The sequence below is a fragment of the Caloenas nicobarica genome, chromosome 7 (genome assembly GCF_036013445.1).
Source record: "Caloenas nicobarica isolate bCalNic1 chromosome 7, bCalNic1.hap1, whole genome shotgun sequence".
NCBI classification, from domain to species: Eukaryota; Metazoa; Chordata; class Aves; order Columbiformes; family Columbidae; genus Caloenas; species Caloenas nicobarica.
The window spans coordinates 31,716,004-31,742,443 of NC_088251.1; the positions used below are offsets into that span (position 1 = coordinate 31,716,004).

General features: G+C 40.6%; 1 protein-coding gene across 2 annotated transcripts in view; it reads right to left on the reverse strand.

Annotated features, from left to right (window-relative positions):
* FAM13C (family with sequence similarity 13 member C) overlaps positions 1-24,504 on the reverse strand; it is a 52,922-nt gene extending 28,418 nt beyond the window's left edge. For both annotated transcript variants that reach the window (XM_065639126.1, XM_065639125.1), the window contains exons 1-5: positions 24,443-24,504; positions 19,547-19,603; positions 17,653-17,851; positions 9,406-9,527; positions 416-479 (exon numbers count right to left, since the gene is read on the reverse strand). In XM_065639126.1, coding sequence (XP_065495198.1) covers positions 416-479; positions 9,406-9,527; positions 17,653-17,851; positions 19,547-19,603; positions 24,443-24,504 — 504 coding nt within the window. The remainder of the gene's footprint in view (positions 1-415; positions 480-9,405; positions 9,528-17,652; positions 17,852-19,546; positions 19,604-24,442) is intronic.
* Positions 24,505-26,440: the final 1,936 nt, after the last annotated feature.

The following is a 26,440-nucleotide window of genomic DNA, read 5'->3' on the forward strand; positions in this document are numbered from 1 at the left end:
CACTGTTCATAGTTTATTTATGTAGCAACCTTGAGAACTCCTTATTTTTAAACAAAATGTAGTTGATAGCTGAAGACATTTGAACTGTAATATAAGGAAAGAGTCAAGTATTCTTGAAAGATGGCATTTCACTCAGTCAATATTGAATGTTCAATTCTTTTCTGAGCACAAACAGAAAACAGCAAAGTTGGCTTAAAATTTACTTAAAATCTCTTGCTTCTGGCTTTTAAACTATTAAAGCAGTCTCATATCCCATTTTTAAGCTTTTGTCCAAAAATATGACTAGAATGATCCATTAAAAAGCTAACCTAAGATTCTCAAGTGATTACATTATTCCAAGACCTTAGAATTAACAAAACCCAGACATCTAATTTAAAATTTTTAACATCATATTTCAACTTTTGGTTAAGCTTACCTCATCGAAGCTGTTAAACTGCTCGGTTGCTTCTTTGGGTGAAACACATGTGTTCTGATCTATTCTACAAAACAAAATAAGAATTTTCACTCAATAGATTGCTTATTTGTACTGCAAATATTTCAGACTTTTTATCATGTCTATACATAAATTACAAGTTATGAGATAAAGTTGGTTTTTTAAAAAAATTATATAAAAGTTACAACTGTATTTTACACCTCATTCAAAACAACAGTGATTTTAGTGAAATCCTAAATAATATATTTAAACTGTGAGTGAGGTCCTGGAAACTATGACATCAAAATCTGGGCTCACTCTGTCACACAGAAACAGTTTACAGAAGAATGATCAGCTCTCAGTATCTTGGTGATTTTGGGTAAAGCCAAGAAAAAGCTCAAACATATGCTTAAATCTAAGCGTGATTTGTCCCACATGCTTTAAATGAGGAACAAGAGTTTTCCTGTCTCAGAGCCATGAAGAATAAATCTTTCCATATTTAAATTTGATGGTGTTTCAGGCTCCCAATATTCAACTTTCTGCTTCAGCTCTGTTTTGCAAATTCCACTAAGACCAAAGGGACTCTCATGAGGAGCCAGAAACCCTTTGAATAAAAAAGATGTCCACATTTTCTAATGAGTGTCGCTTTGCAGCCATCAGAGATGTCCATACTTTTGGTTTTCCCTCAGTGTATCACTGCTTCTCCACATGGAAATAGGCAAGGAAGTCCCTGGACCAGCAGGGTGAAAATCACTTCCCTCTGACTATGACCTATGAGACAACTGTGCCCTATCTAGGCAATGCGGTCCAGGCCTAAGGCTCCACACACCTACTAGCTTCAGGATTAGTTACAAATTCACTCTGCCAAGGAAAGAAACTGAAGCACAAAAGAAAAAAACCCACCAAAAAAACAACCACCACAAAAAAAATACCTTCCCATGGATTAGGTGAGCAACCTGAATAGCCTCGTACCACAGCTCTGCCCTTCCCCACAGCAAACAGCAGCTTCCACGCTCAGCTGCAGAGCCCAACAGGGGTGCAACACAAACTGACTCGGCTGAAGCAAGAAAACTTATTGCTGTCTCAGAGAATGAGGTTTCTCACTGCTGAAAATGTGGCAAATGTTTGCTGGCCCCTGTGAGACTCACTCACAGACACAATCAAAACCCAGATTCCTTTGGACAAAATAATATTTTTCAACCTATTGTGCTCAGGGTCAACGCAGCAAAACTGAATAGTTTTCACAGAATCACAGAATGTTAGGGAGTGGAAGGGACCTCAAAAGATCATCTAGTCCAATCCCCCTGCCAGAGCAGGAACACCCAGATGAGGTTACACAGGAAGGCGTCCAGGCGGGTTTTGAATGTCTCCAGAGAAGGAGACTCCACAACGTCCCTGGGCAGCCTGTTCCAGTGTTCCATCACCCTGACTGAGAAGAAGTTTCTTCTCAAATTTAAGTGGAACCTCCTGTGTTCCAGTTTATACCCATTACCCCTTGTCTTACTGTTGGTTGTCACTGAGAAGAGCCTGGCTCCGTCCTCGTGACACTCACCCTTTACGTTTTTGTAAACATTAATGAGGTCACCCCTCAGTCTCCTCTTCTCCAAGCTAAAGAGCCCCAGCTCCCTCAGCCTTTCCTCATACGGGAGATGCTCCACTCCCTTAATCATCTTTGTGGCCCTGCGCTGGACTCTCTCCAGCAGTTCCCTGTCCTTCTGGAACTGAGGGGCCCAGAACTGGACACAATATTCCAGATGAGGTCTCACCAGGGCAGAGTAGAGGGGAAGGAGAACCTCTCTCGACCTACTAACCACCCCCCTTCTAATACACCCCAGGATGCCATTGGCCTTCTTGGCCACAAGGGCACAGTGCTGGCTCATGGTCATCCTGCTGTCCACCAGGACCCCCAGGTCCCTTTCCCCTAGACTGCTCTCTAATAGGTCATTCCCCAACCTATACTGGAACCTGCGGTTGTTCCTGCCCACATGTAAGACTCTACATTTTCCCTTCTTATATTTCATTAAATTTTTCCCTGCCCAACTCTCCAGCCCATCCAGATCTCACTGGATGGCAGCACAGCCTTCTGGCATGTCAGCCACCCCTCCCAGCTTGGTGTCCTTTTTCAAAGTCTCTAGAGACCTCAAACCAAATGCAGACAGATGCACATACCCTTGTTGTAGTTTTTAATAGACTTATGAAGCATTTAAAGGCTGAAATGATGGATGTGCCACTTTCCTCACCAAAACAGACACATTCGATAGCTACACCAGGGTGAACAACCGCTTGCCTCCAAACAGGATCCAAGGTGTGCAATTCACATAGGAACAAAAATGAGTCATTTTGGTGGCGGTACCTCTCACACCAGAAAGGGAGGCCTCACCGTCCAGCCAGTGTGCACCTCCCTCAAGAGACACAGATACGTGATCAGGGGTCATTTCTGGAGATGCTTAAGCCGCAAGGTGCCTTGCCTGACTGTTGTACAAGCACCTATCTACATCTCTGTGTAGCTCTCCACATATACATTATTTATGCCATCTCACCTGAAAATGAATAGCAAATGTCTCCATAATGTGAAGAGAACAGAAGGAAAATGGAATTACAGATCAAAAAGTTTAATGCCAAACAACCAATCTCTAGCTTTTCAGCAGTAGAAAGGACAGCATGAGGCAGCAAAAGAGAGTTAATGAAAACTGAGAAAAAGCAAGGGGAGAGCAAAAGAACTAAGTTAATAAGAAAGAGTGAAATATGTATAGTTTGTTTAATAATGTGTAAGGAAGGACCTGCATGGCTACAAACAGCTGAAGAATTAATTCACTAACGAAATAAAAAAATTTAGAGTGATTTATTGCACTGAACTGAAGCTAGACATAAAGAAACGGAAGGAAAAGATGCCTATCACATTTGTACACTTCTGGGGTTCATTTGGGTGACACCTTTCACGGTTCATTAAAAAACAAACCCAACCCCAAAACCACAACTCTAGCAGCAGTTCTTACAGCTGCTGCGTGAAGTTCTATTCACTCTGGAGAGTAAAAGGTTTGCAGCACCCCTGCACCACCACCTCTCTCTTGTTCAGGGTGATGTTCTTGTCTGCTGCTTTATGGATGTGGAAATCTTACATTTCAGTGGTTCTTTTTCACTAAAAATACTGGAGTAAGATGCTCTTAGTTTTGCATTCTTTGGATTCTGGAGACACTGAAATCTTTAACATGAGTAACCATTTTTGTGTGAAGACCATTTACATTAACAGTCATTTATGTATGCTGAACTGATCTTACTCTGTACAGAGAGTTTTGGGGTGTGCTTTTTTGTCTTCACCAAGATTAATCGCTCTGCTAGACAAATGCAGGATATCTGATTGTCACCAGGCAACAAAAAGCTTACAATTTAATAACTATGGGTTGGATCCTGCTCTCATTAAAAGTCAACCACAAAATATCCATTAACTTCAAAAGCAGCAGGAACAAACCCTAATTTTCCATCTGTGCTGCGTACATTAAAATTATTTTAAGCCTTAGCTGAAATTTTGAATAATTGCAGGCAACCCTTATTTTGTGTAATGTACATCACGTAAACTAATGAAAATGGAATTATCTCTGTGGCTACTACTCAAATATATGTTATATCATTCTTTATAAAATATGAAGGGCCTGATCTCTCGCCCTCCCTGTAGACTGGCAACTCTGACTTTGGCAGAATTGTCCCGTTCTGCATGGCACAGATGACAAAGATGCAACCCAGTAACATGTACATTTGAAGCTTGTGGACATAACAACAACAACAAAAAATCTAAATACTAATTTTCATAACAGAGCTCCTACCAGACTTCAAGGGGAAGATCAATTTGCATGAGCAGTGAGCTGTTCAGAAAACAGACCAGAACATGTGAATTATTGAATTATGCATATCACTTTAAAGTCGCATAAAATTCAAATAAAATCACATCGTTTTAAAAAACAGGAAAAATGTTTAAAGATAGCCTAAACAAATTCACTTCTTATTTCCCAGACTAAACCCAGAAAGGAGCATTGCATTCTGTGATTTGCAAGTCTCAATCCAGTCCAGCCCTGCATTACACTAACCCCATCTTCAGAAGACTTAGGTGTTTATGCACCACAAAGCCACAAGTGTCTTGGGCCAACTAATGCATTAGTGATGCCAGGATAAAACCTGGCAAGCAAACCACATATTGTGTGGACGAAACCCCTTTTCCAGATTCGCTTTCAGTCTGTCCTGGCCCAATACTCCTTCCCTGGCTCCAGTCCAGCAATCAGCCTTCCCCGTCCTGCTGTGAGAGTGGCCCACTGGGCTAACAGGTCCTTTCCGAGACCTTCAAAATGGCAAAAAGCATTATGAAATTCAAATATAGTCACCACCATAGGCACAGGGCTGCAGGTGAATGCTTCAAAAGCACGCCTGTGACTCCTTACAAAGCAACACGGAACCGCACCAGGCTTTTTGATGAACACAGAGTGCACAATTGCAATGAAAGAAACACCACCGAGAGCCCAAGGCTGTTTGGATGCATCCTGGGCTACTCCTTGGCCAGCCCCTGAATGCTGGAACAAGCAGCCAGACAGAGAGCCAGTGCAGCAGTGCCTGTCCCATCAATCACAGTCGTTATGTAAAGGCTGCCTGCGGACAGCCACACTTGTTTTTCTCATTATGGGTGCCTCTCGTACTCACCAGGCACAGTCCTTACATGGGCTACAGTAACATGCTTTTTTTTTTTTTTTTTTTTAAGTGTATTGCAACCCAAGAGCTTGCTCAGGGATTTTTCATGCCTTGATACAAGAAGTTCCACTGGAACCACAAACATCAATATTTTATATATCAAGACTCCTGAAGAAACTCGTCTTAGGAACCAGTCAGTCATTTCCCAGCAAAGAAATGTTTCAGCAGCAAATCCTGATTTGCTGACACAGAGCTATTTGCAAACACATACAGGTCATGATGAATTTTTGCCAGGTCTGAGGCAGGATTCAGAGGGAACCTGGCCAAGTTTTCTCCCTGCTCACCTGGCCACCTATGCAGGAATGCAGCCTCACAAACGCTGCCTCACCTGTGCAGGTTTGCTGTATAGTGCAAGGACATCAGCACCTCTGCAGCTTCCCTGCTCCCTCCCAAGCATCACTGAGTTGTAGATACTCAGCTGAAAGCGTGGAAACTACAAGACGCCCCACCTTAACTACACTCTCAAAAGCCTTGAAAACATAAATGCTGAAAGCCTCACTAGAGCCTGTTCTCCCGCAGGGCTCCCAACATTTCCAGTTTTCCTGGAGAGCAGTCGTAAGTCTCACAGCAACTGCCACCCTACAGCATCTGCAGAAATTAGGGACCAACCCAGGAACCAGCTGAGTCCTACTAAATTGAACCACTCCATTCCCATTTTATCTGGGGAATGGGGAAAAGGGGAACTTCCGGGAATTTTTCTTTGGCGAAAAATTTAACCCCAAAATGTAGCTCACACACCGACTCAAAATGCAACCTTCTCTGAAACCCTGATGTTCCCACCACCCAGAAGTCTCACGTTTCATCCCTCCTCTATGTAATGGGCATCTGAAGAAAACACCATCCTCCATTCTGGTAACTGTGTACACAGCTCTACAATCCACATCAGGTTTGCTGATTGCCTTAGAAGAGGCAATCGGTAAGAGCAGCTTTTTATAATCATATGTATTGTTCCATACTGGCTTTCCTATTCTCTGATAAAAAAAAGCAATTCTCCCTATTGTAACATTTGTTTCTGGGGTCTGTATAAAACTTTCATCTCCCTAAAGTGCAATTATATTCCGCTTTTATCCAAAGCCAACTACACACAATGACTAGACCAATATTCAATGTAATGACTAGCGATAATATTAGAAATTCCTGTTCTTGTAATAAAATGCAAAGGTTTCCTTCCATGCAGATGGCATTTCATATTCTAAATTGACACTGATGTTCATAAATCATACATGATAAAGACTCCTTGAAATTAAAATCCTTGATTCACAGTCAGATGTAGCTTAGCCAAGAAGAAGACAGTATTCCATCATTCTTCTGACTGTAAACCCCTTCACCAAGTCTATTCTTCCATTGCCCTCAAATCTCACTAAAATATTTCCTTCACTGTTTCAGTGGTTATCATAAAACAAAAGTACTTTCCCCAAAAAAACAATAAACATATATACTTATGAGTTGTATTTCTGTAGATTGTTTCTTTTATATTGCCTGTTCTGTTCTTCACTGTCACATATATGTTTATGAACATCCCTTGTTAGGTTATCCTGAATTTAGATTCTTCTGCTTAACGGGGACTGTACTGAAAAGTTTTTCATATATCAGTAGTTTTTAATCCATATTTAGACAAATTAAATCTATCCTGTTTTTAGCTGCCCCATACATTTTTTTGAAACTCTGTACGTTGAGAGGTATTTAGACGTCAAAACTCAAATAAGACTAATGGCAGAGCTATAGCATTCTGAAGAAACTGAATTAAAGCAGAAGTAACAACATGCAGCACTAGAAATAATCAACCTTGCTTCTTAATGTAAGACAGAAATAAATTCCTTCTTCTCCTCCCCTCGCCACACATCTGATAGACAGAGGAGCCTTCCCAGTGGTACCCCTGCAACAGTGTGCCATGCCCTGTTCTCCAAAATACCAGAAAGCTGTTAGTTTATGAGTTGGAGATCCTAGGCTTATGCAGTGTTCTAATGCATTGCTAATTTTACCAACAACCTAGCAAAAACAGGGTGGAAGTTAGTGAAACTCAAGATTTGTGGGGCTAGCTGATGTGTTCTGTCAAAATCTAGCTCCGGCTGTTGCCTGCTGCCAGGACTGAACACTTAACCTTTGCCATGTCCCAGAGCGGAGATGGCAGAAAACAAGGCAAGACATCAGACACTGGCAGCTGTATTTCACAGCCTGTTGCACGAGCCAGTTCTGTGATCCCCGATGCAGCAGCCAGCGATCTGCATGAGCTGAGACATGGCCACGTAATTGCTCTGGCCCTGTCAAAGCTGATTGACAGTGGAGGGATGGGGCAAGCTGCTGGTGACCCTTTAGAGGAGTCACCAGACACAGTGACCCTCAAACTGAAAGTGTTAACTTCAGCATACCTAATTCAAAGTCCCCTGCCCCGGCTTGGGGGTGGGAACGTTTTTTCCAAGGACAGTTAAGACAGTTAAAGTAAATAAAGCGTGTGTGAGGCAAGAGACAATGTGTTAATGCTTCTTCACTCCATGTTTGAATTTTCTTATTTGAGAGTAAAGTTGCCTTCGTTTTGTTGTAGTATAATCAAACTAAGACATGGCCCGAGTTGAGATTTGATTGCTATGCTTTCACAGCTCTTAGCATGATAAATCAAGGTACCATTATTCAATAGGTTCAGCACTTGTGGATAGCAGGCGTCCTAAGGAGCTACCCTGGTGTTAAACAGGAATAAATAGAATAGTGAACAACTATTTAATACCAGGCAAACTAGAAAGTCCAAACTGTTGAAGTGGACAGGGGAACTTTGCTGTGGTTACTGTTTTATCTATGCACACTCTACTCTGGTTCTTATCTTTAAAGTCCATGTTTCTTTCATCACACTCCTTTCATCCATCAAAATTAACCAATACTATTTCATTATCTACCAATACACAGACTTCTTACTAGCAGAGCCACTAGGTAGGTCTAACTCTCTCATCCAAAACTCACTATTGTCCTCTTTACAAGAGATCCATATGATTTTTTCCTAGCAGAAAGAATGCCATAACAGGAGAAGGCAGGTTTTCTGGGATGGGGCTAATTAGAAACACTCTCTGAGATGCAGGACTTTGCAGCATCTCAGTCACATACAGAAGCGTTGGGAGGCGAAAGCAGTTCTTTGTGAAAGCTAATTAAACACATCACCATTCTACTAAAGCTTCCTTTGAGACCGCAAATTAATAGCGTTTACAATGTTGTCTACTAAAAGGTGTGGTGAAGGCAGCCAGTTCATTTCACATTAAAGCACCAAACTGTCCTTGGATGGCAACAATCACCACTAACCTATTGCAACAGACCCTGGAGGTAATGAGCTCTGGATGTCCCCTAGCTGTGCCCTGACCCACTGAGCATCCCTGGGATATACAGCTGCTGCTCTGGTCCCTCCAAAGAGAGCCAGAGCCTCTGCCACACAGCATCAAGGCTATCACACACCTTGAGGCAGAGAACAGAGAGCAAAGACCTGGCTCATCTGCCTGAAACTCTATGTGCACAGCAAAGCAGGGCCAAAGCAGCACCTGAGAATGGATAATTTGTAAAGCAGTGCCCCAAAAAACTGATGGCTGTGAAGAGCATGATCTTATTTACACAGTCCATGCCTGTCAGCAAGAGCTAAATCTTATCCTTAGGGCACACCTTCAATGGCAGATTGGGTCAGTTGGACAAGTTGAACCCCCATTTCTAGCCTTTCACACAGTCATGAAGGATCAGAGGATGAACCATGACTTCCAGTAGTTACCAGAGCTGAGTTACTTCATGATCAGCTGAGTTACCTGTCATCAAGACTTGGCTCATGCCTCACCTGAACACCCCGTACCCTTCACAACATTGGAATGAGCGCAGTTACTACGGCACCCGGGGTCTAAACTGTACATAAATGCATATCCGTGCTAAAATCGGGTATGTGCCTTCCCATTTCTTAGTGAGAATACAACTCAGAATGAGTGAGACAAGTCAACACTGGGTGGGGGAAAGAAAAGAAATGCAATATATTTTTGAAACTTGGCACAGAGGAATTGAAGTTTCTGAACTGAGGATGTTCTTCCTGCTTGAAATGTAAGGGGTTTAAAGAACGACGAAATTTGCATTCTTATCTTCATCCCTTTCACTTTCCTCAAACAGTTCTAAGCATATAAATACAGAATACAACTGCCAATGGGAGCCAGGGTTCTGAATATTTTATGTAAAAGATAGCAAATGAATTAGCCTTTCCTGCGGTTAATCAGAAGTTAAATGCACAGTCTTCTCCCAAGACTTACTTTGGTTGAAATCTCATGACTGCTTCCTGGCATCTGAAAGCCACGTTCTGTGCATAGTCATTAGCTGAGGATCCAGCCTTCCCCTGCCACTCTGAGAACCCCGGTAACGCGAATTCCAGCTCCTGCGCAAAGCAAAAAAAATAAAATGTTGAATGTCTTGTCAGTATCAGTCAGGCTTAGCTGAATATTTTTCTTTAAGAAAAAAAGAGCTCAATGAGACTGGATGCTGATTGTGGTTCTTTGTTATTTTTTGGTAATAAACTAGAAACAATTGGAAAACACAGACTGGAAAATGTTCTAAACAAAGTAATATCTTCTTTCACTGTAAAAGATTTTTCGAAACCAGAGCAGACTGTAGCCCATTTTCTGTTTATTAGTTAGATAACAGATGTCAGCTTCTGAGCTAAGAGGTGCTATATACAGAGTTCAATATTTTTTGCTTATATATACATACACATTTCATTTGAAATTATTTACTCACATGTCAGCAGTAATTTATTACTTGAGCATCATCAGAAAAAATTTGGCTGACAAAAGCAAACGCATTTCACTTAAATAAGGTTTGTAAGGTTTAACCACTTTCCCATTTCCTTTTGTGCTTTCCCTTCCCTGGCCTTATGAACAGAGTGTTACTGCAGGAGGAGTGAAAGGTAGTGAGGAAACAAAAGTCACCTCACCCAACCTGCCACACAGAAAATAAAAAAAACAACTTAGTCCAACAAATTGAGGAAGGGAGTAGGAATTAGAAACATGTGCATTTTTCTCCAAGCTTTCAAAACAAGTTGTAGGGTTGTGACAAGATGTGTTTAGCACATCTTAACTTCCTTACCTATAAAATGGGTTATATTAATAATACTTCCCTTGCATTGCAGAGGAGTAAGTTAATGAAGTTCTTTGAAAATTTGATAATCAAAGTGGGGCTTTTTCTTACTTCTTTATTAGCTTTTATGGTCCAATATTTTATTCTAATAGTTTCCAAAATACAATGTGCTTTGCAAAATAACAGTGTTCACTTCTCCTGGCAAAACAATATATCTGGTTTTGCTCCAGTTTCAAAGCTTAGTTGAAAGTGTGGGAGTTGGAAGTTTGGATAGAACTGTTTGGAAGGGAATGTGTATGACTGAGATCATTCTACATTTACAAAAACAGTGGCTGCTTTTACTTCCTCCTTAGTCTGTTTCATCGTTATAGATTCTGAATGAAGCTTGTTTAGAAATACATTGTATTTAAACAAAACTAAAATACATTTCTGTAAAATTGTTAACTTTGTAAAAAGTTATAAATTCAAGAAAGTAGCCCAAATGATATCCTCTCAGGAGAAATATTCAGTGCCCACCTCTCAAAATTAATGATGAAGAACTAAGGGATCTTGTAAAAACAAAACAAACAAAACAAAACCAACAAAACAAAACCAACCACCACCAATAAACAATAAAATAAAAACAAACAACAAAAATAATAATAAAATCCAAACAAAACCACAAACAAACAAAAAACCCCAAACAAACAAACACAAACAACAACTGGTAAAAATATGTAAAAAGTCCGATCACTGGTATTTTACTTGCTCTACATGATAACATTTTAACTACAGGAAATTTGTTGGGTAAGTGAAGATTAATTCCTCCTACTTATTCTATGAGATGAGTATAAAAAGAGTTTTGAAAACCATCTCTAGAAAGAGGCAGCTGTCACCACCACGGAAGGTACTCAGGAGGACGCAGTCATGTCCTAACTTCAACACACACATCAGTCCATGGGCCATGTCCACACTGTATTAATGAAGTGTAGACCTGCCCTGGGGCTGAAAGTACCTTCCCTGCCTCTTGAAGAGACCTGTGCTAACATCGAATTAGTTTGCTTTGGTATCAGCCACGGCAGTAGAACTGACTCAGCAGAGGTTAAGCAAGCTTTCCAAACAACAAGGGGTAAAGTTCCAAAACAGCTCCAAACCAGAGGCTGCCCTTTTTTCAGACTGGATGTGATGAAGCTCTGGTGATGTCAAGGCAAAAGGAGTGAAAGCTTCACTCAGTTGACTTGCATTACTCTTGCTGTTGTTACTGTCCCCTTCAGAGCCTTCTAGGACAGATGTCCCCCTCTCTCCCTGTGCCTATCTAATACAGTTTAGCATTGAATGAATATTTTATCCAAAAATGGTAATAGCAATTTGGGTTACAAATGGAAAGCAGTTTTTGCAGCTGTTCTAGTTTTTCCATTAATATCTTAACATTATTTTCCCCTAGTCATATAAAAATGATTATATGCTCTTGGGGACTAAACATTTTTTATTAAAGTTCAAGGTAGAAGAGGATTGAACCAGTTCAGCTGTTTTTATTTGCCCAGAAATCTTCAGTGGTTTTATGATCTCCAGGTAGAACAGGCATTTTCCTCATTTGTACTTAGAATCTCTCGTAAGGACTGGTTTACCTTTTGCTAGCTATTGGATGTGACAGAAAATAGAAATAATAATACTATATTCTCTAAAAAGTGTAACTTCTATATTGGCAACAGCAGAGATGGAAGAAAGAATTCTACGTCATCACTGTGATGCATACTGAAAATATTGTTTCTCAGAGAGATTTAGTAACAGACACATAGGAAGTCTGCAAATCAGATCTCAGAAAAACCTCTGGAACTGAAGCTGGGAATTTGTATTATTTCTAAATCTGAGAGATGTAGACTGGGGGGATAGAGGGCACAAGTCAGGACACTGGAGTTCATGAGATTACTTTCTTATAGCTGTAGTAGCACATTTTAAAAAGATTTCTAGTCAGAACTTGAATCTTAGATTTTTAAGCCATTATATGACAACATGGAGTTTCAGGGTACAATAAAATACAGAAAGAGGCAACAGCCATTGATTTATACCAGTTGAAGACTTCGTCTAGAGCTCCTGCAACAGCCTCAACATTTATGCTTAGATGTGCTTAGCTTCAGAAGTTGACCACAAAAGCTGTTAAATACAGGTAAGAAGAAAACTTTGGGTGCTATTTAAATAAGTGAAACAAGTGCATTTCAAGACAAGCAAGTGTATATTATGGCTGAAGCCTTCTCAGTGGTATAATATGGATACAAACTGGAACACAGGAGGTTCCACTTAAATTTGAGAAGAAACTTCTTCTCAGTGAGGGTGACGGAACACTGGAACAGGCTGCCCAGGGAGGCTGTGGAGTCTCCTTCTCTGGAGACATTCAAACCCGCCTGGACGACTTCCTGTGTAACCTCATCTGGGTGTTGCTGCTCCAGCAGGGGGATTGGACTAGGTATCTTTTGAGGTCCCTTCCAATCCCTAACATTCTGTGATTCTGTAATAATCTTTAAGTCAATCAGTCCAAGAAAGTCAGTCCTGTTAAGATGCAAAACCAAACCTGTGTTGAAATGGTAAACTTGCTTCAGCAGAAGCCTCTTCTGAAGCAAATATCTCTCTCCAATATCAGCAGAGAGAACATGGCAATTCAAGATGCTTTTTGCTAGGTGAATGGGAAAGCCGAGGATGAGACTATATGCTGGTAACAAGTGCGCATTTGCAGGCTTGATATTTGAGGACTTGGGGGGATTTTGGTTGTTTTGGTTTTTTTTTTTTAAATTTTCTTTATTTTGGTGGTTGTTGTTCGTAAGTTGTGTCATTAGGATGTTAAAGAGTAACCCTAGGGAAATACCCTTCATTCTATTTCTTAAGAGCAATGAAATCCATTCCTGGTGTGCCAAAGTCATCCAATACTATATTGCTGTCTTCTGTTGTATTTTTGTTTCTGCTTCGCTACAGAGAGTGAAGCTTCTACAGTGAGACTGCATCTGGTGAGCAGTCTGTGAGGAGGGAATTCTCCAGGCATTGCTGAGAAGACTCAGTGCTGCACAATCACTACCATGGTATTTGCTTTGTACACAAAATAATACATGGGTTTGGAAGCAGCCAAAAATTACCATCATGTTGAGATAATTCAACTTCTATTTCACAAGCTAATTTTTTAAAAAATCTATTTTCCTCAAAAAAATCACTGCATGTCATAACCCATCTCTATCAAGGCATCTGAATTACGGTACAGGCATGCAAACCTTTGCAGGGCTTACACAGAAGCTTAATCTGCTCTTGAATTCCAGAAAGTGCCTTGCACCCTTCATATGTTTCATCCAACACACAAACACTTCTGTCTCTCTTCAGGTGCAAGCACCATGCAAATATTGTACTAGTATTTGGGATCGCAGCCCTGTCATACATCATGGTGCTGCGTCACTGTAGAAGATAGTCAAGACTGAAGTCCGGAGCAGAAATGCCTCCTACCCCTGCTGAAAATGCCAGTCCATACAAGAAAATAAGCTGGTACATTTAATGGACAGTGAATTGAACATATTTAATCCATGATGGGAGGTATGGTTTAAACATAGAGCATACCTAAAAACTGAAGTGGAACTTGCAGACTGCCTGACACACTCTTGTGTTTGTGTAGCTAATGTGTTAACATGGGCTATGTTTTTATGATTCCTGTGTATTTAAAACCATGATTTTAATGTCAAAGAACTGGAAGTTCTTCAGAATCCATGCAATTTTCCCACTTCATGTATACTCAAAATACCAAATTTCATGCAGCAGTTTTCAGCGTTCTCATCTCTAGGCATTGGATGTCAAGCCACCATGTCAGTATTATAGTCATTTACATCGACAATACCACTTTAAAATCAAACTTTTGCTGTATCTACCTATTAGCTAGCATGTTTAGGGCTGTTTAATAAGTATGTCTCATTATCAATAAGGAATTTGAGGATGGCTTATTTAATAAACTGTATTCATGACTGTGCATCAAAAGTGAGTGACAGGAGAAAGGATTAGGCAGGAAAGCAGACTCTCCATTCCTCACCATCTGTTCTCACACTGACTCCCCTGAGCATATGCTTCCTCACCTCTTGAAGCCAAATAATACATAAGTAATTTCATTTTCTACAGATTAATATTGCAGAATTGCTAAAGAATCTCATGAAACCATAGGACAGATGAAACCAAGTAGCTGGAGTACAGCAGTGCAATAACAATGACATTCCAGCAGCCTGCTTCTCTTCCCATACTTTGGGAAGGTTACGGCTGCCCCCATACCCAGCACCTGCCCCCAAAGAAAAAAACGCGTGCAATATCCAATGTAGAGCTTTACTCTAGTGACATTTTATCAACTGATAAGTGGTAAAGTGAAGTCACTTGGTACAGCACTTGGTTCTGTTAATCATCACTGTAAATACAATTTTTCTTCTTTAAGACCAGGGGTACATGACCACAGTACTACACTTGTGTCGAAACATCAGAGGCACAGGAATCACACTTCAGCAGACTGAGAGCCTTGTGAAGCTCAAAATCTTTCCTCTACTTGAACGCAGAGGTCTGGTCCCTCTCAGTGGCCTTTCTACAGTGGAAATCCCCTGGATTCTCACTAATAGAAAGGCACACAAAATTGCTTCCCATCCAAACAGAATTTAATCCTTCCAACACATGCACCAAACATATTTATCTCCCAATAGCCTATTCTGATTTTAAAGGGACAATTTTCTTAAAAAGCAATTAATGGGCTTATAATGCATAGGAGTGAGTAGCAAACATTTCCTCGGCTTATCAGAGCAACACCTTTAAAATAGATCCTGTCACTGCAATATTGTCATTATCTCTTTCTGATGCCACAGAGAAGTCAGGTTGGAGAAGTGAGGAGACTAATGAAAAAGTACTCTATCAATAAACTCAGAAAAATGAGAATGAACAGTTTAATCAGCATGTGCTGTGCATCATGCTTTTCTTTCATAAATGCATGTACTCAGATATTGCTGTTTGTCAGCTCGACACCAGCTGCTTGTACATCATTTATCTCATTGAGTGGCTTGTGGCAAAGTGTTTCACAAAAGGAAGGTATACGCAGTTGCACAGTGTTTCGAAGCATCAGTCTGACCCACTTTTCCCAATAATAACAACCTGCCATATGCATGTAAACAACAGCTACTAGAAACAACACAGCAGCACTTTGCTTTCAGTTTCAAAATGGGGAGAAGCAATTTCTACCAGTTCCTGACCAGGGCTGTTAGCACAGACAGTTGCAATAGGATTTGGGAGGTTGTAACACACCAAGGATCCCAAAGTGAAACCACACGCAGAAACAAACTCTTCACACAGCTCTTCCGCAAGCAGAGCCTTGTTTTCCATAGGCATCTTTAACAAAGCCAGGAGCCAGATGCTTGCTTCTTTAAGAAGAAAATCCTTTGAGGTAGCTGAAGATGCAGCAAGGCAAGCACTCAGAGTCAAGCAGCACGCACATCCTTACTAATGAGAATGAAGCCTATGCAGAATGAATAGGTAGATGCTTTCTCCAAAACAGCTTCCTTTTGCAAACTGTTCCAAGGGGCAAACTCTTTACAGGAAGCACTACTGAACAGTGTAGATATACAATATCCATTGAAAAGTCTTTCATGGGACTATGATACAATTCCCTCTATGAAATAACATGGAGTGCCTGTTATGGAGGGCTGTTTGCTTTATGTTTATGTTTTGTATTATACTCAAAGCTCTATATTAGCTCTCGTCCCTCAAGTACTGAAATCAAAGGTGAGATAAAATAGTGCCTACACATCTTGCTTGTTCCAGTATGCCAGAGATGGGAGCAATGGGGACTGTGAAGTCCCAGAACAAATTTTGTCTTTCCTAATTCAAGACCTTGGGCTGTGTGACAATTATCTGCCTGAATGTTTTTCCTTCCAGAGGCTGCATATCTAAGTTGCACTGCTATTTTATGGCAGTCTAATTATATACTCAAAAAGTTTCCCATGAAAGAACATCAACATTTTCAGTTAACCACTTCGGGTCATGTAAAATACCATAGAACAGCAAATCTGTGCTGCGTTAGCTTTTACTGGGTGAGAGATACAGCCATGACACACACAGGAGCAGACAGAAGTCTCAGAAGTCGCTGAAAGAGATGTTGCCCTGGTTTTGACTTCTTCATGACTCCTCCACCTGATGTGCCTCCAATTGTTCTTCATAGGGCAAAATTTCCTATAATTTTTCTTTTATCTGCTGATAAAGATGCACACCTCATCTCCCTGCAGCCTAAATAACATTTCCTAGCAATGCAATACAGCTACAAAAATTCAGCAGTTATTACTGTTCATCTCAGAGGTGAACTCCAGCAAAAACACACAAGAAGATTGGGGCGAGAGTTGACATCGACATTCTGCAAGACATTGTGGTAATACCATTCAGATGCCATTTGCTTTTAATTTTTCTTCTGGGATTCAAAAGGGTATTTATTCCTCACTCAGAATGTAACACATGCCATCCGAAATTATGCATTCCTATTATAAATTTGAAAAAATGAACCAAAATAATTCCCAGTCTACAATGGGTTCAAAGCACTTGGGAATGCAATTTCTATCCACAAACAAGAACGGAGGAGAGACAGAATATAGTAAATACATTATACATCAAAGAAGAGGTGTAAATACAACATCTCTCAGGCCTTGTGCCTACTACAGGCCAACAATGTATCAACGTTAAGGTCCACTGTCTTGGTTATGAGAATATTTCTAGCTGAGGGGTTATACCTGGACCAGAGCTCTATCCCTTGCACTACACGAGACATGACTTGGGAAGCACCCAGGGAGAGCAGAGACACTTCCAGCAGCTGCTGGGGGTGGTAACGTGGAATCTGCATAGCAATGCACCCCCACAGACAGCAGCAGAAGCATCTTCATTCCTAGTCTTCTTTTATAGCCTTTGGAAAAGTTACCGTTCTGCTTCCCTCAGCTCAACCCAAGGAAGCCTGTGGGCAAGAGCTCTGCTACCAGAATCTGCATTGGAGTAGATTAAAGGGAATGTACTAAATATTTCCATTGGCAGCCAAAATACCAGTGCAAGAGATCCTCAGTCAAATAAACAAAACAGAAAAAGTCTAATCAAGTGCTGCAACTAACAAGATGTTCCTATTTGGTGCAAGCAGTCACAGGAAATCTAAAGGGAGATAATTGCACATATTCAGCTCTGCTCTCTGCTCACTTCTCAGAGCAGTTGCAACACATCCCTCTCTGCAATTCCCTGGCTGGAAGAAATTGTCTGTTGTTACAGGAGGGTTCCAGGACTCCAAGTCCTTGAAAATCAGGGTAGATTATTGAAGGGGCTCAGTCACATCACAGATTACCAGGCAGTCCCACTTTGCATTTCAAAAGGTATGTTTGCTGAGACACTGTGCCATAAACCCACCTTTGGTAAGTTTAGTTCTTTACCTGACTTTCCTCGTGGCTTTTTCCATTTTCTACCCTTGCAATGGGCTTAGGTTTTCTTAGCTTTAAGTTCCCCATTTCTGGCTTTAGAGTGTAGCCAGTTAAAGCTTGATGCTTGTGGTGCTGTGTATCTTGCAAAGGCAGGTGCCTTTCCTCTAAGACAGCAGTGTTGTCCGGATAATTTTCTTTGTTATCACCATCTCTGTAAGAAAATAAAATTGAAATGCATCAGGCAGGACTGCAGACGCCTGTCAAAACAATGTGAAGGAAGAACGACAACAAGTTCTCAGCTATTCATAGCATTTTAATTTTACCAAGTTGAGTAGTCTACACACCAAACACTGCATATGTTAGCAAAATGAATCTGAGAGGCTACTGTTTATTGCCAAATCACAAGCCAAAGTACTGTTATTACATTATTACACATTCAACTGTGGAGCCATTTTTAGAGGCACTCCTTGGCTTTGTGCAGAAGACCTTTCCCCATCCCATGATTCCAACTAGGTTATAATCTCACAAAAATGTTGTCACATACAATAATTCCCCCTTATAGTTGCACTTCCCTTCTGACAGTCTCTGGTTTTGAGGGATTTTGGACAAAGTGAGGGAGGTAAAGCACACAAAATAGGGTTTGAACAGTCAGATATGTGTTTGGGTGGAAGGAAAAAGTACCATGTGCTCCCAGTTTGGAGAAAAGGTCCTCCTGTACAACAGCACATCTGGTGGTTTAAACAGACACTCATGGATGCCCAGGTAACCACTGAATCTGGGAAAGGTATGTTCAATCTCTGCCTAGCCTACAGAGTGCAACCTGTCCTATGAAGACCTTGGTAGTTTTATCCACACCCAGTCAATCCAACCTTAGAATGGTCTAACATCTTCCACCGGAAGCATCTCCTTGGCATCATTAAGAAAGCTACCGCAATGCAGAGTGCGAGGCTGCCTGCTCAGTTGGCAGGATGAGCAGATCGGCATTACTGCTCCAAAATCCCTGGCTGTGGCTTAGTTTGCAGGTGGAATTTCAGATGTTAGCTTCAGCTGCTAAAATCCTAATGGTTAGCTGAGAGATGACCTCTCTCCTGGTGCGAAACTTCCACAACTGAAGGAGTCAAGAACTATTGAATTAAACCACCCTGAGATTTTTTTAGAAAGCATAATGTGCTAATTTAACATTTTCTCCTAAGGATTCTGAGCTGCCAAACTCACTTTCCATCTGTGGCCCATGAGCATCCAGATGGATGCTCGTAGGGTGCCTGTGGAGTTAAACACCATTGCTGCCCAATCCTTCTGCAAGTGTGCTCCAAGGCAGTTGTTATAGTTACAGAGTGGGGTGCTTTATATCCTATGGGCGTTTAAAAAATGTGCAGAAGTGTTGCTAATTTTAAGGTATAATTTGATTTTTAAATCTTTCTGAAAGGTTAAGTTGCATCTTCTAGCAATCAACATGCACTAACATAGCCATAAGACACATGCCTCAAGAATACTTCAGTTAAATTACAGTTTGAAGGATTTTTTTTTTCACAGAGACACTCATCAATGAGTATATCCTTGCACAGTTGCAAACTTCTGCTTACTACTACTTTGTACCTGCTGCTGTACAGTAAAATTCAATGTATTAGCATCAAAGCTGCATCTGAATGAAAGTAATATGATGTGAAGTTCAGAACACAGACCATAATATATTTACACATATAATAACAACAGTAATTAATATTGTTTACATAATATACACATACAAATATGCATTTCCCAGAAATACTAATAGCCTTAGCAGGTAATAACCCAGAAATTCTGCATTCCTATGAGAATAAAGGTTTCTTTCTAATGGGCTAACAGAAGCATTCTGACAGCTTTAGTTGTTACCAATGAATTTCAGACAAAATTTGCAGTACAATACCTGGGGCTGGAACTGGCTGCTTGATCTTCATGTACAGAGTCTGAATCTCCGTCACACCTTGAAAATGGATACAAAACAATTGCTGATTTTCTGTCAGCTGCATAAATTTAGCTTTTAATAACATGCCAGCGAAGCTTAAAGTATAAACACATTTCTCCTTCTCACAGCTTGGCTGGAGACATTTAATGCCATATCTGCTCCATGATAATCTAAACCTCTGAGGAAGAAGAGGATTTGAGATGTTATTTATTCACAATGTGGTATATCATTTTCAGCCAGATGGAAATAATGATGACAAAGAACCCAGATGTTACCATAAAAATTATAGGAAAATTACAGGAAATTCTCTATTTTAATTGCTTATAGTATACTTCACATAAAAAAGAAAAAATCAGAAACCATAAGCTAAGAGTGTTTTGCTGCTAGACTCAGAAAAATGTTAACTATAGTAGAGCAGTCATTCTTCGTGCAGCAAGAAACCCCAAATAAAATATAAAGTGATCGTTAGTCTTAAAACATGAACTAGCAGTATTTTTTAAGATACCTGAAGAATCATAATCAATTACACCCCCTTAAGTTACAAACAACAGAATTGTCATAATCAAAAGAGAAGTCTGGATAAATATGCTAACCACTCAGCATTGAATACTATATTGTGCAGCACAGTTGAACTTTGCGGAATGATATAACTGCAAAACCTATGGGTATTTTTTCTTTGCATAAACACACAGATATATGCATACGCTCCTCACAAATATGCATACACCCTTTCCAGATATCATGTCCGGGGCAAAGCTGGGCCCCTCTCCTCACTCTCTGTTCATACTCACAGGGCACAGACACTAAGCAGGCCTGGATCACTTGAAGTTTGCTGGCAAAGGAATCTCTTCATTATGGGGGAAGCAGCCTGTACTTCTGCTGACTTGTTAAATTTTCAGAAGAGCTGCTGTGCTTAGGACAGAGCACATTAAGTGATAAATTCATAGCTCTGCCTTGCAATTTGATGGCAAGGTTTTTAATATATTCTTCTTTTCCTCCAGTCTTCTGCTAGTATCTTTATCAAAAGCCAGACTGCAGCAGAAAATATTTAAAGGGACACTCAAGTGTTTACACTTCCTGAATACATCAGCATATGGATGAAAGAATTTGCTGCTCACAACTGGAACATATAACTATAGTTGCAGATCCCTCCTAATCACACAACATTCCTGCCACAGGTGCAGTTCTCCCCACAGGGCAAAGAGAGATGACAGGTGGAAGACGGGGGCTGATATACAAAACGGTTAAATTCACTGTTGAAATCCAGCTGCCTTTATCTCCGGATGCCAGTCACACCTTCTGCTCTGGTGTGTCACTAATTATCTTAAAGGTCTCTGACACCAGCAAGGTGTGAGGATGGGACATAAAGGGAGCATGTGGAAGGAAGCCCGATACAAAAGGATCCAGGAGTCCGGATAGAAAACATGACGGTAAATCTCAGAGGGAGAAAAATATAGCAAGGAAATTCACTGTGAGGAGACAGTGCCAAGGTCAGAGCAGGATAAGATGCCACCAGGTGTGTTCCACACCATGGGCCAAGCCACAGTCAACAAAGGCCAGGGACCCTCTAAAGTGACAAACTCTCCCTCCTGCGTGTGCCACAGGAAGAGGAGGTGGGAGGAAGCAGCTCTGTTGCCATCTTCACTCACGGCCTCTCCTTGCCAATTACCACACTTGGCAACCTTCAGTCCTGAAAGACCATTTTGGCTACTGGGAACAGTCTCTGGGGGGACAATGGATGACTGAGCACAGGTCCACCCGCCAAGTGTATGTGTGCATACCTGTGTGCACACTCCTAAAGTTGAGCAGTACCCCAGGGGTTGTTTTCCCAAGGTGATCTTGAGAAGTACACATCCTAAATTAACATTCAGAAGCTGATAAAAGTCATAAAACAAGACAGAACTTATAAACAACCTAAGTGAACATGACAAAATGTATTTGAATAACCAGATAGCAGTAGATAGGAAAGATAAGCAATAACAAATCAGAGAACATCACGTCCATCATGTCATAAAAAGACTGTGAGGAAGTTCAGAAACAACACACTCTGAAATTGTTACTAGAAATTTTTGTCTTTGTAAGAATTAATATTAACCAAGGAGGCTTACTCACACAAGACAGTCCTTGAAGCTAAGACCATAACAAGAACTTTAAAAAGATGAATTCATGATACAATGCAAATACCCATCATTAAAGCACAGAGTGCTTTTACCTGAGCTTAAGAATTGCAGCTTATGTGTTCATGTCACTTATCTGCACATATCAACACAGACACGCACACACTGCTCTCACCAGTAACCTGTAAATCTTGTTGTTCAACTTTAGCTATATTTAACAGATAGAGGGATATTCAAGAGTTTGGTACATTTTGTGAAAACTTGTGGCCACATAGTAGAGAGAGTTCATAGCAACCCAAAACCTGTAGCAATATGTCACTCGTCCCTAAAACACCAGAGAATACACCAAAACAGCTTCAAGTCCTAAATCCACATGGGCTGAAGCTTACATTGGGCAGGAAGTATGTCTTTGGACAAAACCAGTGATGTGAATCCTTAATTCCTTCAGTGCTCAATCTAACTACTGACTGATGGGCATGTCTCTAAAAAGTAAGTAGACCCACTACTTATCTTATGGCACGGGCCAGAGTTGGGTCAGAGATGGAATCCCAGTCTAGATGGAGTGCTGCTCTGACTCTTTATAAAACTGCATCTTTATGTTTTGTCCAAGGATCCCTGGTTTAATGAGATTAGCTTTTTTAACTTTCTCCCATTTTCACCTTTTCATAGCAGCCATTTCAGTACCACTTGAAAGCTGCTCCCTTTTGCTGACTTGACCTTTAAGATGTTCACATGAACAACTTCTAAACCAGGCTGCACGCATGGCTTGCTGGAAGCTTAGCAGCCCCAGGCACTTGCCTTGTCTGAAGAAATGTTCCTGGAAGTATTGTATCACTGATTTTATACCATTCAGGAAGCCCTAATTTTGCCTTTGCCACAAGGAAAGAGAAATTGTCAAATGGGGATGTCTAAAGTTGCATGGCAAGCTCTCTCTTTATTCTGCTAAATAAAAGTGACCTATTTTCCGATGTGGCCAGCACAAACAACTAGTGCTGAAATCAGTGAGAATCATGTATCCTCAGCAGTTCTCAAAGAGAGGCTTTGTGGGAAGGATCTAAGAAGGATTTAGGGACATCAACTCTGGAAACCAAGTCTGTTCATTCGGACAATGCTTTTCAGATGTCATTGCTTGCTCGCTTTGTTTCCTAAAAGCATGTTTCTACTTCTATGTTTGGGAAGACAAGATTAAAAGTTAAAGTCCCTGAAACAAAACCAACAACAGCTTAAACGAGGGAGATTCCCGTCCATTTCAGGCAGCGCCTGGCCCAGCCCCAGCTCTGCCCTGCACCTCTGGCTTCCCCAGGCAGGGTAGTGCTGGCACCGGGCAGCAGCTCCTGCACCAGCCTGGTCCCTGCCCTCACGGGCACACGAAGCACCGCAGTGACCAGCCAGAACCGTCCCAGGAGCCTCAAGGGTGAGGCAGACACCGGGTGACTCCAGGGGAATCTCTGTGGGAAGCAATGGATGTACTTAGGGACAGAGATCAGGGAAGGAGGAAAAAAAAAAAAAAAAACACAAATATGAAAAACGTACTGTCTGTAATCTGGTTATTCTTCTGCGAGCACCCCAGAATTTTACAGAACATAATTCATCACTTACCTGATAGGGACATAGGAAAATAATAAAAAATGACTTAATGATTTATTGGCTTCTGTTAAATATTTCTGTATCTGCCACAATCACATGAAAAGCATGACTAAGTTAAAATATTAAATAAAGCAAGACAATGTAAGGAAATAAAGCAAAGCAATGTATGAGAGGGAAATTATTTGGATCTCTATGAAATGTTACTTTTCCTATAGTGATTTTGACAACACTTAAGGATGGCTCACATGATTACAAGTTGGCCTGCTTTCAGAATGTATCCTGTCCCCATAGCACTTGGGCAAACAGCTCACTGTCCGTCTAGGGTTTTTTAAATTATGCACATTTTAGCAGTGCAAAACTCACCTAACACACAAACAAATCTATAAATCATTTCCTTCCTGAGAAACTGCTTGGCACATTACTGCTGAAGAATCTTCCATTAAAGGTTTTGAAACAATGCAAAGCATGCAAAATAATAATGTAGAGAACACCAAAACTGAAGTGGTTTAGACTGAAATAAAGACAGACCATGTCATTTGTAATAGTTCATAAAGCCTTTGCCTTTCTAACTTTCTAACGTTCTCTCTTCTCTGTAAAATAACAACAAAAAACCTCAACATATCCTTATGATCATGATATATATGAAAGGCCTTCTAACGAGTTTATGGAATTGATTACAAAGAAATGATGTATATGGTACTTGGCCTGTCTAAATAACGTATAGTTATTTATTTCAAAACGCTTGCAAATAATTTTTTTTCTAATAATGCTTGGAGGAAGTTTAGACCATGTGTTCTTAGAAAACTGACATATTTGTGTTTGTCCAGATCATCAGTACCAGAAATGAGCAACATTTTCACAGGAGATTTATCCTACACTTAAAATCATGCATTTAAACATGCGTGGTGTGCATCAAACGTATATTCTCTCAGAAAAGTATTTCACTGCCAAATGGTCACAGAGCATGTACAGGCAGCTGTTTCATGCAATCCTTCCCATACAGTCAATAAAATACTTAGAATACAGAAAACTGATTCAAAATATATGACAGAAAACATGGGACATTTCTCATATTACTTACAATTTTTCTCTACAGTAACTAAACTCATCATTCTTATTTAAAAATAAGAATATCTTTAAAGTGTTCACTTACTCTGCTAAAGCTGTCGTGTTGAAGGAATTATCCTGAATGCTGAAACAGAAACAAGAAAACATCAGATAAGTCAGCAAGGCAGGCAGGCTCCCTGTGTCCTTCTTGGTTGTAGGAACACATGCACAGACATGGCATTGCAAGGCAAGCCTCTGTGTGTTAGCTCTACATGCACGACCGTACCTTCGGCTGCTCTGCACATGCTCATAATCAAGGAACCATAGGGATTAATCCTACAACACTCACAAAGCCCATCCAGCAGCGTTTGGAATGAATACAGGGATGCAGGTAGCCTGTGAGGCTCAGAAAAGGATCATTTTCTAACTGTAACACTGCTGCTAATAAAGGCTTAGGTTTACAAACAAGTATTTGGCAACCTGTCCTTTAAATGTTTGCTCTATGTAACTGGCTCCTCGAACACAGTTGTTTTTATTTCTTAAATAGGGTTGCTCAGCTAAGGTCTCTAGAGGTTTTTTCTTCTTCTTTAGTGGTCTCTTACACACTCAGCTCACGGCGAAACCCCAGGGGAAGTGAGGAAAAAATAATCTAGCAGAAAGGAGAGTTCAAGTAGCAAAAGGTTATTGAACTAACAGCAAGCAATAGATGAAACCACTCCTATGAAAGGAATAGGCTGCTGTGCTCCTGCAATATAATGTTTCAGACCTGATGTAATACATTCATGAGGGGTCAGCTGAGGATACTGTGAACTGCTGGTTTTGAGGCAGCGGTGGAATTCCCCCTGGAACAACACCTCTCAAATCCAGTAAATACACTCTTGAATCATCCTGAAATCTTACAGCAGCTGGAAAAAAAAAAAAAATCTCACTGCTACATACCAGAGCTGGGATTTTTTTGTCGTTTGGGTGGGGGAGGAGAAGGCAATGCAGACAACAGCACAGTGTGAGCACTCCTGTTTGTGACAATAGCACCTCGAAGACAACAGCCCCAGCGGAGCAGGGATGAAGAGGCACAGTGTCCTCCTCCTGTGCCGCTGTGTGATGCTGACACACGTTCCCCAGGCAGCAGCAGCAGCCGGGAGCCACAGCCGTGACCATTTCCCTTCTCCCACCAACAGCACTAACAATGTAAATTATCTGCACCCCTTCCCAGCCTTCCTACCTGCTCACACACACTATTTTGCTATTTTCTTTCCCATATTTTTATATATATATATCTCTCTCTATATATATCAATTTATATAATGGCACAAATTACCTGGGGATCAGAATATCACACCCAGTCTATAGGGACTTCTGCCCTATAGAGTCGCAGGTTTTATGAGAGAAGGGTGCACAGAAAAGCTAAGTTTAATGGTTAGCATTTAAATCTTGCCTTACACTTAAAATTTCCAATTTTTTCTCCTCCCGTTTCCAGTTTCTTGGGTCTGACCATACAAATATAAATTTCTTTATTGTTCTTCTGTTTGCAGGAGAGCACCTGAATGGAAGGTATGCTTCTAGCTGTTGTGACAACAAAAAACTCTATTTATATGCTCAAAAAGTAGAGGGTCATTAAAAAAAAAATTCTGATACCATTTTTAATAAACATATTTCAGAATGCTTAGGGGCTTGGCTCTTGATTTTTAATGGTTAGGCTAGGTTCACGATTTTTTGTCACAAAATCACATTGATAAGCATCACGGCTTAGCTAGTGTAGAGCTTAAAGAGAGACTGGGTATTTATCCACGCTCCTCTACAGACACTCACACAAGAAGGGGAACGAACACAGAATGCTCTTGTAAACATAACTTCTCCATTTCTACATGCAGAAGTTAAGGTTGAGTTCACTGCTAAATCATGCCCTGTGCAAAAATACTGCAGAACTTTGTTGCTATTACTCATAACAGAATATGATTGAAGATCAGTTTGTAAAACAGAGATGCTTTGGACTGAGATAGAGTTTGAAATGTCATAGTTTTTCTGTTGTTTGTCTGAACCTCAGTGCTATATAGCTGTCGTTAAATCTCTTCTAGGAAAGCACTTTACATTTCTTCTAGGTCAC